Raw genomic sequence first — 14,634 nt, 5'->3', positions numbered from 1 at the left:
CATTTACAGGGTTGCCACAGGTGACTAAAATGCTACTATTTTTGGCATAAGGCGACTATGGCAACTTTTTTTGCCTGAAAAGGCTAAAAAAGCAACTATTTTCAGAAAAAGGAGACTATTGGGAGACTTTTCTAAACTCCCAGCGACGTTTTTTTTTATTATTTATTTATTTATTTATTTTTTTTAGCATAAATTGAGTGGAAAATTTGCACCCCACAAGATAGTTTCTGAACACACTGAACTTTTTTTTTTCATAAAAAATAAAAATTTTGAAAATTTTGAATTGCAAATTTGAGTCTTCACTTTTTAATTCGTTCAATCTGCACAGACTCCATTCTAAGTCTATTTCATTTCTCGAGCGCCTTTTCAATGATTATTGCTACGAAATTCCCCACGAAAAAACTTAATCAGATATTACGATGCGTGAATTTCGAATTTGAGTAATCACTTTTCACATATATAAACATTTACGCTTATATAAACTTATCATATTTGCCACCTACTTGACTGAATGGATCATGACAATTAAGATCATGTATGACAATGAATCATGTATGACAATTAAGTCATTAACAAAATTTTAGTCATATTTTTGATGAATTTTTGTTTTTATTTAGGCAACTATTTTCCTAGTTTTTGGCTACTATTTTCATGTTTTAGGCTACTAAAAGCAACTATTTTGTTCATTTTTTTCTGTGGCAGCCCTGCATTTAGGAGAAACCATTAAAACATCTCCCAGCGACTGGAAAAGCATCTGCACCAAATGCGGGAAAGGTCAAATAAGGAAACATGAAAGAATATCAAAACAAATAAGTAGATCAAAATGTTTGTGTGAGGCTCTTATTTAGAGAGCTCTTTTCGACGATACAACCTCATGTTGCAGTCAGAGTGCACTAAAGACAGTGCTATTAGTGATTTACTTTTAGAGTTGAAAGTTAAATTAGAAAGGAAAAAAAAAAAAAAATTTTCGAAAAAACAAGTGTCTCAAATAACCTAACCTCTTCTCACCTTTTGAAGCTAACTAATTTTTATGATATAAAATTAAATGCGAACTTAAAGTAAAAACGTAATTGTTTTTTTTTTTTAAATAGCTTAATCATTCATAATTAGTAAATTTGTTTTTACGCATAATTATATCAGTTTAAATCATTTTCATATGCTCTAAATTTTATTCATTGATACGTCTTTTCATGATGCCAACAAAAATGGCATTATCCCACCAAAAGAATGACACGGACTAAAATTAAAACCATTTGTGAAAAATCATGTACCTTTGATAACAATTTTGAATTGAAGTCAATGGAGGTAACCTCTAAGAATGACCAGCCACCATCAACGACCATTTTACTGTGGAAAAGAGAGTGGTCGCTCCCGAGAGGTTTCAATGTATTAAATAAGTTGGTGTCTGTAAACTGAATAAAAAAAAAAGAAATATATGTAGTGTACAGGGTTTGCCAAGATGGCCAAGCCCAAAAAAGCCAGTAGATTTTTTTAGGTTGGGCCAAAAAAAGATGGGAAATTTTTTTTTTTTACATTTATCATTTCCAAACAATTTTCTTTACAGTTATCAAATAAAGTTTTTCAACGAAATTATAAACTTATTATTTGATAAATTTAACTTAACTTTTTATCCAAAATTAAATGAAGTAAAATCAGAAATCTAAATTTTTTTTAAACAAGCTTTAATATAAATAAATTAAATATGTGATTTAAAAAAAAAGTATCAATGATTAAAAATAACATATTATAATATGATACTTATTTAGAAAACAAATTATGAGCAATGTACATTTGTTACTGTGGATGACCGAATTCAAGAGAATGTCGACTCTCATCGGTGAATGTCAATAATCGCATAGTTGCTTTGTTGAATGTCAGAAATATTTGTTAATCTGCTGAGGATAGATTAGAAGAAATATCAGTATTCCAAGTGTCAACTAAATGCATACTGGGCACTTAACCTAAAAAAAATTATGTAGGGCATAGCGGGCAAATGTGTACTGAGTAGTGGCACTGAACCTTCAGAGTAGAAAATACCAGCAAGTGTGTATCGGGCAATGACTCATAACCAGATCTAGTATACATTTTGGATATTTACCAAAGCCAGACGTTGTGATTGTCAACATTCACCAGTAAAAGTGAACAACCACTAATTTCAGTGAGTCACAGTAACACGTTCAACATACAAACTCTGTTAACCTGATTGGAAGGCGAATGCTCTATCCCCTGAGCCATTACAACTCTCTAAAGTATAATTGTTTTTGTACTTCTTATAGCCAGGATTTGTATTTAGATAGATCAGTAAGAGAGAGGATGAATTTATTTTTCTAGCATTATTTTCTTGGGGCTAATGTTTTATTCTGCAGATTAGATTAATTGCAAGGTTATTCAGAAGGTGATTATGATTTTAAATTATCCATGTGCCCAATAATTATCCCACCTATTTGAAACTTTGGGGGTAGTTCTAATGTTTAAAACCAAAGTAAATTTAAATATAAAAAAAATTACACCATTTTTAGGTAAAATAAAAAGCGTAAAAAATTAACAAGTGAGGTAAGAGGTTCCTTCTTGATCATGTTTAATAATCCATTTTTAAAATGACCAGTATAATGAGTAAGCACTTTATAAAATGTTTTTATTTTAAGAATTGAACAGCAAATCGCAATTGATTAAACGTAGATGGATGTCAGTAATAGTTTCTAGAATTCCTACCCACATTTTAACTGTCTAGAAAATTTCTATTGAAAAAAAAGAAAGAAATTAGGTGATCGTTATTTATCATAAAAATATGATGATCAGGAATTACTCTTTATCATCATCATCAATGTCTCGACATCCCAGGGTAGGCCTTGACCTTCTCTAGAATTTTTTTTCCAGGCGAACCTTTTTCTTGCTAGCTTTTTTTAGTTTTTAAGACCGAAAGGTCTTTTTCTAGGCCATCTATCCATCTCAAAATATGCCTGCCTCTTTTTTGTGTGCCAACTGGTCTGGCATTCAAAACTCTTTTTGTGGAGCGGTCTTTATCCATTCTGATGACGTCACCTGCCCATTTTATTCTTTGTCGTTTAATGAAGTGATAGAGCTCTAAATTTATTCTTCTACGAGGAATTACTATTAAGTAACACAAATATTAATTTGATTGAAATGTTAAAACTGTCTCTTTTAAGAATTTTAAAAGGTAATGTCTTTGTAGCTCCTGCTGCTGCTCTTCCTGAAAATGAAACAATTACAAATGGTGATGTGAAAGAAGAATCAAGAAGTTCTTCTCCTCTACTTATTGTACCTGATGAAGTAAGCACTCCTCTTTCATTCTCTATCAAGGGTGCCACTCTTCAGTCTTGAGAAAGAATCAATCGACTAAATTTCATGAATTAATATACTATTTTTCTTAAAAATATAGTAAATATTTTCTGTTAAAAATAAAATAATCAAGTAATGATGTCACACCAAAATGAAAAAAATGGGATTGATAAAATAAAAGTCGAACATAAAAGTTATGCAAAAAATGAGGGTCTATAAACAACGCTTCATTGCCTGCTTGCTTACACAAAATGTGTACTATTGTTGTGTCTAAATTTGATTCAGTTTTCATTTTACCCCCAATATTTTGAAATGCTGACCAAAGTTAAAATAAGGGTGAAGCAATAGAGATATGAATAGCATCATGAAAAAATTAGTTTATTATTCAGTGATTGGTGTAAAAAGATTTTTAGATTTAGCTGTTATTTTTTATCTTGATTGCTGTAAAAAAAATAATAATTAATAAAATAAAAAAGTTCTAAAAAAAAATCAAATCCTTGATTTAATGTATGTGCCATTATCATAAAAAGAAACTTTTTTTTTTCTCTTTTTTTTTCCATATAACATAATGCCAAGTAGAAAATTTACATTAATAACTTCTTGGTTGTAATTAATTGCAGCACTTTCAAATTTCTACATTAGTCATTGAAAATTCCCTCATTATAAACCTCATGAAACCCTTTGAGATTATTGTACTCTCATGTGAACTCTGCTGCATTTCATGTGCAACTACATTCATACTGCGAGATATTTTCAATTTCAGGCTTCATTTTTCCACCCTCTGAAATTAAACTGAAAAGCGACCTTTTTATAGTGGCTAATAAATAATCAGGAAAAGATTTCTTTTGTAAAAAGTGCTTAATTTTCTGTCTTTTAAAAGAGATTTTTTCTTTGCCTTGTCGATTGCCATTCTAAATTACAAAATATGCACTAGTTATTTTATCATGATTGTGTAAAGTTTTTGAATTTTTTTTGATTTTATGTTTATAAATTGCGAACTTTAAATGATAGAAAGAAATAATTTTCATTACTCCACAGATCCTAATTATGTTTTTTTTTGGCAAAAAATCTGTATATAGTGCTTAAAAAGTACTTTAAAGTTGCTTATTTTTTGTTGAGAGATTTGACTATGCACCCTGACTTCCTATCATAAGCTTTATCCGCTGGTTTTATATCATTCACTTGTAAACAAAATGTCTAATTTTAATATTTGTGACTTAGCATACAGGTATCTGTACTGCCAAAAATGTTTTAACACATGAATTCATAATTTATTTTGTGTTGTCTTAAATGAAGAAAGAAGGTTATGAATTTTAAAATTTTATGGCAGCATTTCTCATTTGTTTAGGGATGTTACACCCAGTGACGCCTTGGTTTTTGCTGCTAATATATAAAAATTAGTCTTAACTCATTCTTAACAAAAATAACTTAGCTAGAACAAAATACTCTCAAATATTAAATCTGTAAAAATCTACTAAAAAAATGCCTCACCACTTTATTTTCTTTGCTGTCATTTGCGTTCTACTCAAATTACATTGTTGCATTTCTTTAGTGATTCAGGTGTTTAATCAATCCTAATTTAAATGCTTGATTGTTCCTTTTATCCTAGTTCTGTTTATCAATAGATATTATGAATGGGAATATTAATAGAAAGAGAAAGAAAATTGATTTAAAATGCCCTTTAAATTTTTGAAAAATAAAGGAATATGGATATATCCGAAGCATGTAAGTAATGAATCTCGAGGATTGGTAGTTTCCAGTCTTGGGGAATAACTGAATTTGAACTTAATATGAGGGATATGTTTTAAAATCGACCATGTCAGCCTTCATCTATCAAAAGGTAACTCAAGATAGAATCAAGTTAACATGTCTTATATAGTAGGGAATTGGTATTTAATATTTATAGTGGTAGTTACAAAACATTACTCCCCTTCCAGAATTTTATCTGAGATAGAATTCGATGAACGATTACCACTATTTGATTTATTCTGTTTTGTTTTCTTTTAAATTTATTTATATATATATTTTTTCCATTTATATAATTTTGCTAATTTTTTTTTAGCTATATTTTAAGTTAATCAACTGTTTAATGTGAACCATCTATCAATGTTGGCTAGTTCATATCACTTCCGCAAACAAGTTAACATGTCTTATATACTAGTGAATTGGTATTTAATATTTGTAGTGGTAGCTACGCCACAACCTANCTATCTGCGTGGCCTAACATCACTCACCATGACTGCTACCCTTTCATATATATTTTTTCCATTTATATCATTTTGCTCATTTTTTTTAGCTATATTTTAAGTTAATCAACTGTTTAATATGAACCATCTATCAATGTTGGCTAGTTCATATCACTTCCGCAGACAAGTTAACATGTCTTATATACTAGTGAATTGGTATTTAATATTTATACTGGCAGTTACGCTACAAATACTCCCTATTGATGACTGAATGAAATGTCTTAATCTTAGGTATATCCAGAAGCTATCTTAGAAACTGTGGACTCAGATCCAGATAATGAAATGGAAAGTGAAGATGTAGAGGAGCAGCATCATCATCATCAGCCTGTTGTTTTGAAAAAATCGACGCGTGATCAAGAAGTGATGTGCCAGCCTACAATGACCTCCTGTGCCATATCATGTAAACCCATTCTCAAAAACCAAGCCATTCAGACAGGTACTTACTTCATTTATCATTTATTCACAATTTTTACTTGATATGACATTTTTGAAAAATACAGCAACTATTTTTGGCATGCAGGGACTATGGCAACTTTTTTTTGCCTGGAAAGGCTTTAAAAATAGGAACTATTTTTTAAAAAAAGGAGACTATTGGAAGACTTTTTTGTACTCTTAGAGATGTTTTTTTAGCATAAATTGGGTTGGAAACCTGCAGTTTGCTGGAGCTTCTGTACACACTGAATTTTTTTTCTTAAAAAAAATATATATTAGTCATCGCTTTTTTATTCGTTCAATTCGCACAGATTCCATTGGTAATTCTAGATCACCTTTTCAATGGTTATTGCTACTAAATTCTGCATGGTTTTAAAAAACCCAATTTTTAATTCGATATTATGATGCGTGAATTTCGAATTTGGGTAAACACTTTTCACATTATGTATATATATGTGTGTGTGTGAAATATTTTTTAGAAAAAAATTTTTTTTTTATGAAAAAGTTTTTTGAATGAATTCTAGTTATTAAAAGTATTTAATTTTCTGAAAATATACTAATCATCATATTTGCCACCAACTTGACTAAATTGATCATGGTATATGACAAGTCACTTAATAAAATTTTGTCATATTTTCAATGAATTTTTGTTCGTATTTAGGCAACTATTTTCATGATTTTGGGCAACTATTTTCATTCTTTAGGGTACTAAAAGCAACTATTGTGTTAATTTTTTTTCTGCGGCAACCCTGTACAAGCATCATTTAAAATAACTTCTAATCTATTGTTTAAATTTTCACGTAAAATCATTTTTGCCAAGTGAAAGTATGTATGTGATATCTTTTTTTATCTAAAAAGTATGGAAACCTGGAAAATATCCTATCTTAGAATTGTCAATAACAGTAATCAGTTATTGAGATTTGAGTTAAATAATTCTAACATATATTGCAAATATCTTATGTAAAAAGTTCACATTTTAGTGAAGTTTTTCTTTTCCATCCTCATTCAATATTTTTTTTTACATACAAAATTGAATATCTCACATGGAATTTTCATTAAAATTTTCCTGATATACCTGGAAAAGTCAGGGAATTAGTATATTTTTTCCCATTATTAAACTGATTTAAAAAGTGTTAAGATTTAAAATACTTTAGTAGAAAAAAACTTTTTTAAATGGTTACCATTTAATAATATAGATTGTGTTCAATGTGAGTAATTATTGATCTTAAAAAAATATTTTTGTAGATGCACATATTGTCTATCTTTTAATGTAAGCAATTCTTCTTGAAGAAACATCTTTCCTTTCTTTTAAGTTTTTTTTTTCCTACTTGACAAATATTTGTGATACAGCATTATTCAATAGCACTATGCCTTTGAAAAAATTATAATTAAAGCCGTCTCTTAATTAGCTGGTGAGAAATTGTGTTTGATAATTTTTAGAAATTCTATGGGGGGTTTTTTCTCCAAAAATGTTAAACATTACATTATACTGTTAATGGTTTTGAGTTATAGTTTAAACTGATAAAAACTAATTTAGAAGATGCTTAAAATTTCTTTTAACGTAAATTATGCAAAAATAAAGACATTTATCTTAAAACACTTAAATACCTTTCAAAAATGCTGATTTTATTAGTATAATTTAGTCAGACAAAATTAATAGAGAATCTAAAATACCACACCCAATATTCTGATGATTGGATGTCATATTTTATATGCTTGGAAAAATACTGCAAAGTAGAATAAATATCCTTTAGCAGATTAGTAGTGTAAATTAAATAAAAAAAAATTAAGAACATTTATAATTTTTCTCCACCGTCACAAGTTTGACAATTGCTCTGCAGCTTTCTACGGCCAGTTCGTCCTCCCTCTCAAAATAATGTACAATAAATGGTCTCATTTCTTAATTTCATTCAATTATTTACAAAAATGATTTAATTAAACAAAACATAGTTCAACTGTAAAGTTACTAAAACTTTTTCTGTTTTGTTATGTTACATTTTTGGCTAAAATAACACATTTTCCAATTTCTTTAAAATCAAAAACAATAATTGTAAGATAAGACATGTTTGTATGACTGTTCTTAGACTAGATTATCTCTATTTTCAGATTTCAGCACCTACTTCTCAGATAGCATATTTGGCAACAGCAGCAGCCTCTTTCCCAAATATGTCCTGAGCAGTTCTTGCTGCAGCAAAGATGAGGATGTTGATACAGCAGATGTTATTGAAGAGTATTCAGTTCTGAATGGTGATTCTTTTGAATGTTTCTCAGATGCTCAAGATACAAGCTCACTTTGGGTAAGTTTCACTTGAAATAAGTAATACCTTGTTTTGTAGCAGAGTTCGTAGCATTTTTAAAAAGTGCTTATTTTTGATTTGCGTTTTTTAAAAGCCCCTAAAGATGCTGTTTTTTATTCGGGGTTTGTAAAAAGTGCTTAATTTTCTATCTTCTAAGAAGATATTTTTTCTTTGCTGTGTCGATTTATTGTTCTCAATTACGAAAAGTGCATGATTTTCATAATTTCCTCTGCAATATTTATCAGAAACTAGTTTTTTTATCATGATTATGTAAAGTTTTTGAAAATGTTTTTGAATTTTATTTTTATAAATTAAGAACTTTGAGTTAAAAAAAAAATAATTTTTATTACTGCACAGATCCTAAATATGAGTTGTTGTTTTTTTTTTTGGAAAGGGATTAAAAAGTACTTAAATAAAAATGCTGAAAAGGTGCTAATTTTTTGTTGAATCTGGCTATGCACCCTGTGTAATTAAAATTCTCTTAACAGTGACATATATTTCAGAAAAATGTACCAAAAAAAGGAAAAAAAAAATTTGACTGTTTAGTTTTGTTCTTTATATTATTATAAAAGTTAGAAAATGGTTTTTAATTACAAAAATAAAATTTTGAATGCAATAACTTCTGTATTTATAACTTTTACTTACACATAAAAAAATAATGGATTACACATACATCTTTTTCAATTATAGCAAATTAAACAAAATTTTGCAGCTATATATAATATAACTAGTGTAATATAATATAAAAACACAATATGATTTCAATACATAAATTTTAGTGAATTGTGCACACAATTTTTGCAAACATTCAAAGTGCCAAAAAATTGTAGCACATTTTTTTATCTGTATTCATTGACCAATCCTGCATTTGGAAATAATTATTATTTGCCTTGAAAAAGTGTTGAGTGAAGGGTTAAGCGAGAACATTTATTTATTTATTTTTCCCTAGAAATAGTTTTTTATTTTCAAGCTATATTACGAAGAGTGCTTCAATAGCATAATATCATAATTTTTAATACATTACTGATTAAAAAATTATGCATAGTTACTTAAAAATGATAAAGTGTTAAATTGCAATACTAGATATAATGGTTCATAAATTGAATGTGTGCAAACTACAATTTTAACAGATGTCTGTGGAGGAATGTGACGAGGAGGAGGTTGAAGAATGCATCCCTTCCCCCATCCCTGTCATTAAAGTTGAAGAGCCTTATATACCCGACCCTCTTGCCAGTGCTTACTCTCAACGTGGGCGTACCACCAAGCGTACTACTTGGGATGAAATTGCACAGAGAAGTAAACTTCAAACACTGTGGGGTGTTAAAGTTTTTAGAGGTTTGTATTCACTTTCTATTGGCTACATTTCCATTGGCAGCATTCAAAGAAATTAAAAGTTAAGCACGGGTGTGCGGAATATGTTCAGCGGTAAATTTTGGTCTAATTAAAGAAGTAAAAAGACTATTATTCATGGAATTTATTTTCTGCCAAGAAAAAAGATTCAAAAATTATCCACCAAAGCAAAATGACCCTGAATAAATACAATACTGTTAAACAAAATAAGACGGAAAGGCATTAGTTTAAAACATGTTTAATCATTTTCTGAAATGTGCTACAAAGCATGTGTAAGGTGGCTTCCACCATTTTCTAAAAGCAAGTTAAATCCTATTACTCATTTTCAACAGCAATTTTTAGCATATCTGGAGGAATGATATGGATATGTCTGTATATTGCATCTTTCAATTCTGCCAAATTGTTTACAACATTATAACTCTCCCAGATGCAATTGTAAGGTAAACTTGATTCCGACCCTTATTTAAAATTTAGATGTATTTAAATTTGTAGAAATTTACTACTAAAGTATTTTGCCACTGGTAAGAAAGGTGGAATATCGAAAAATGATTTGTGTCTGATGTATAAATTGGCGAGAACTTAGACTTAAAAGTTGGGCAGCTCCTAAGAGCTGGGCACATTGACCAGAGGTCTATTGTAAAATCAGGATTAACAAGAAAGCCTTATGACTGAAATTAAGTTCAGTAAACACCTGACAGAAATGTCCTGCAGTTCCCAGGCCTTAATGCAGTGTTGCCCTAAATGCTCAAATCTTTGAACAGAATAGGCCTCACAATCACTAAGTATATGTCCTGAAGTCTCCTCCTCAAGATGACAAAGCGAATTAGATTCAATACCCATGATGTATAGGTATCCTCTGAGGGTGCAGTATCCAGTAAGAAGACCAATGATCTTCCTCAAACTGTTCCTGTTTATCTTAAAAAGCTCTTTTTGACATGCATTAAGACAGTCACGATTTAGCTCTTTAGCTTGTCTTTGACTATCCAAGTTGCGCCATTGCTCAAGAGCAATTTTGCCATGGAGCTTGAATATAGATGCCCTAAATCAGTGTTTCCCAAACTTATGACTTTTGTGTACTCTTTCTAAATTTTTCGCAACTGTGTGTACCACTAATAAAAGAATTTTACTATAAAAAATTACACGAAAGTTAAAAATCACAACCGGCTGTTGAAACCACTAATTATTAACTGTTAACTCTGCAAAATATAGCCAATAGAAAAATATGTAATCGTAAATTTTCATGGCTAGCTTTTTTTTTAAATAAAATATTTTGAAATTTTCGTTTGTTGCAAGATAATTCGCATAAGAACGCGTACCCCCGCTAAACTGTTCCCGTACCCCTTGGGGTACGCGTACCACACTTTGGGAAACACTGCCCTAAATGATGTGGCAGAAACTATCAAGGCTGGTTCTGGTTCTCAGAATATTTCACTAGAACCAGCTCAGCAAGAACTTAAAAATTTATTTTTCATTAAAGGAATTTGTGTGTATTAGATAATTAAAATAATTTTGTAAACAGTACATGTTTTACGTGAAATTCTTATGAAATTCAATCGTAATTTTTCTTAATTATGAACTCTTCTCTATTGAAATTCATTCCAATGCAAAACATTATTTTAAAACTTTTCAGAATGGCTTCAGTCAAAAGGAAGTCGTAGAGATTTCGAACACCTCGATGCTGTCAGCCTGGCGGGAATACTGGAGGAATTCTATGAGAACCTGACAAAACCTGATGGGGAAGAATACAGTGTCAGCACCATGCACACAATTCGAGCCAGTATCAGTCGTTACTTAACTCTGCCGCCACAGAGCAAACCTTTTAGTATTATCCGAGACAGAGAGTTCAAACGAGCAAACGAGGCCTTTTATCGCCGTATCCGCCGCTTGCAGAATCCGCGTCAACAACCTGCCTTCCATTATGCAACGGGAAGGACTGCCCTTTGGCAGCCCCACCCTCTTAGCCACCCTTCCCCCCTCACTATACCTTGCAACAGTAATGGTATCATGCTAGTCCAGTTGGGCCCACAATAAAGAGAGTAGCTCATGGTTGAAGTGTGCTTAGCACAGATTCACTTATTATAAAGGTTCATTAGTCCGATGATGGAGAGTTTTAAAAATATAAATTTGTGTCGCCCCCGGTGAAAAAAAGTTATTATCTTAGCAGATGTCTGTTTAAACTTTATTTTTATACTGGAGATCTCATAACTCTGTGTAGAATATTTGTTTTTTATGTGCAAATGGAGACTGTTGCATTATAACAAAAAAGCCTTTTTTTCTTTGCAAGTCTTTCCTCCAGTTCTTGTATTGTTGAGTCCTGCCTACAGGCAGCTATAGTTATGCATGATTTTAGTGTATGTGTTTTATATTTATTCTAAATATTTGCGTCACAAAATTCAATCGATTTCTCTGTCTGTTTTATGTTTCACTGGTGTTATGTCTGCTGATGCTTTTTAATACTGAAATCATGCCAGTATACTCGAGCAATACAAAGCCTTCTAGAAATTTTTGCCTTTTAATAATAAATCTGATGTGCGTGAAACTATTTTAATAAATTGATGTTCTCTTCTTTTGGTAATAAATACTTACCTGTGCATGCTGTTGTTAAAAGCAATAAGATGAAGTATTTTTAACACAACGAAATTTGATTATTTTCTTTGTCTATTTTTTAAATTGAATAAAAAATAGCTATACAGCATTTGTACGCTGAATTGTTCAGGGATAGTTGTGAAAATACATACCGGTTACGAGATTGAAAAAAAAAAATTTCACGTTAAATCTGTGGCTGTGCATTTTTAATTTATGACAGTATTAGTTGCAGTTGAATGTAGTTCATATTTATACTCTACTTTGTTAGAGGGCAAAGAGAGAAAGAGAGAGCTTTTTTTACATCATCAGCTTTAAAATGTTATGTTGATTTATTTTTTGTGTGTCTTTTCTTTCTGAATTAGTTTGTTGTATGTGAAATATTTATTGTTAGTATAGAAATCTAATGCAAAATTATAACTTTTATCAGTTTAATGTTGCTAGTCAAATAATCATGATATATGTGTGATTTCTTTTTATGTTCAATCAAACTTTTAAATGGAGATATCAAGAGTTGATGAATTTAAAGCAGAAAATGTATGAAATTGGAACAGAAAGAGATAATTTTTTTTTTCTTGTTGACAGTGGGTGGCTTCTTTCTCAATGAAGGCCTACCTTTTTTTGAAAAAGAACATTTTTTCTAACAAGTTTTCATCTATGTATATATAGTCTTGCAGCAATAATTACTAACCCATCAAGAGGTAAACATTTTGTTTTAAACAAAATATATCTTCGGTGCCTACTTAGCAGATGTTTTAAGTTAGGACTGTCACTCCATAAGGAATTTAAAAGTCACGTAAAATAACCGGGATCATGCAGGGAATTTTGTTTCTTATTTTTGTCTTTTAAAAACTACTGCCCACTCAAAGTGCATTCTATGGGATATTTAAGGTTGATATTTCTGCTATACTGAACTATATCATTTACTGTATCATTATTTCTTTTAAGTAGAAAACTAGCATAGCTGGACTAATGTATGTCACTTTGAACACCATTTTGAAAACACCAGTGCTGTGCCCAAGATTATTTTGAGCATGAGAGTTAAAAGTGCATATCTTTTGAAAATGGCCCTGGAACAAAATTAATTAGTGAACAGTAGCTAACATTTTAAGCACACTAAGCATTTTCACTGACTATAATGAAGATCAGGCATAAAATAACGTCAATTTCAAATCTGCCACCATACAAGCTATATAACTATATCCATGACTATATAACAATTTACTATAATTGTTGTTTTGTCCTTTAGTCCTTTTTTTTTTAAGGAAAAATTTATTAAATGTGCTACATTGTTTAGCTGTAGTTATGTTCAAAATCCTGGGATGAATAATTTTCTGAATTTTTTGAATTTTATAACTCCATTTGACTTAAATTTTTCATGTGTGTGTTTTTTTTATATATATAAAAAAATACTATTTGAAATGTATAAAAATATATGAGACTAGTTAGTTGTTTTAATTTTAGTCTTTTTCTGCCATATATTCTTGATATCTCCGTTTAATCTTATAAATGACAGTCATCTCTCAATTGTACATATTTTTTTTTATTTTACTGAAAATATTGTTTTGTAGTCAATATTGACAGTTAAGATGCTTTTGACCATTATTATTTTAACTTATCGAAAAGCATTTATTATATTCTTTAATTTAAAAATACTCATAAACTTTTATTATAATGCTCTTGCCTTGAAAGGGAGATTTTGTTGCTAATCTTTCTTTTTCAGTTTGCTCTATTTTAGATAGCTTTAAAACTATTTATTGATTGCTTTAATCCTCCAAGCATTGAGCATTCGCTGGGTAAATATTTCCCATTGAATAACACGAGGGAAACCAGTAAAACTGGCACCTGCGAGTTCGGTAAAAGCCGGGACTGACGCTCAGGGGGTTAAATATTTTCGAAATAATTGTAGAAAAGAAAATGTGATGTTTGTTTGTGTGAAAAAATGCATAACTGATATGTTATCTGAACTACAAACCTCTTAGTGCAATATTGTATGTTTAATGATATGGTTTCAAACAAAATAATCGTATTTCTAAGAATATTTTGTTAGATATATTGTGATTGTAACTGATTTATCTTCTTATACAGTTAGAAAATTTATAATCAAGTGTTTATTGCTAGAAGATTTTTATTTTAGTTGCTGAATTAGTTGTATTAATATATACAGTAGACTCTCCGCAGAGCTTGAATTTTCGCGGATCATTTATTTAATAGAATTTATCATTTTTTTTCATTGCGATTTCTATTTACGTAAACTGCCCAAGGCATTTTATTCCTTATAAAATCTGGAAAATCAAGTATAATGTATTGAATTAGATTTTTTAGCATCTTAAATGTACAAGATAGTGTTTAACAATGCAGCATGTTACAAATATTAATTTTTCATATGTTTTTATGCTGTAATTCCTTGCTATAAAAAAAACAAA

General features: G+C 30.0%; 1 protein-coding gene across 1 annotated transcript in view; it reads left to right on the top strand.

Moving 5' to 3' along the window:
- Positions 1 to 14,126, top strand: part of LOC107438031 (uncharacterized) — a 35,646-nt gene extending 21,520 nt beyond the window's left edge. Inside the window, exons 4-8 of the mRNA XM_071179404.1 lie at positions 3,194 to 3,291; positions 5,778 to 5,982; positions 8,085 to 8,275; positions 9,406 to 9,610; positions 11,256 to 14,126. Of these exons, the coding sequence (XP_071035505.1) occupies positions 3,194 to 3,291; positions 5,778 to 5,982; positions 8,085 to 8,275; positions 9,406 to 9,610; positions 11,256 to 11,656 (1,100 nt within the window). The 3' untranslated portion in view covers positions 11,657 to 14,126. The remainder of the gene's footprint in view (positions 1 to 3,193; positions 3,292 to 5,777; positions 5,983 to 8,084; positions 8,276 to 9,405; positions 9,611 to 11,255) is intronic.
- The last annotated feature ends 508 nt before the right edge of the window (positions 14,127 to 14,634 follow it).

This window comes from Parasteatoda tepidariorum, chromosome 4 (genome assembly GCF_043381705.1).
Source record: "Parasteatoda tepidariorum isolate YZ-2023 chromosome 4, CAS_Ptep_4.0, whole genome shotgun sequence".
In the NCBI taxonomy this organism is placed as follows: Eukaryota; Metazoa; Arthropoda; class Arachnida; order Araneae; family Theridiidae; genus Parasteatoda; species Parasteatoda tepidariorum.
Note: the sequence above shows the minus strand (reverse complement) of the source record. Positions and strands in the feature narration are given on the sequence as shown.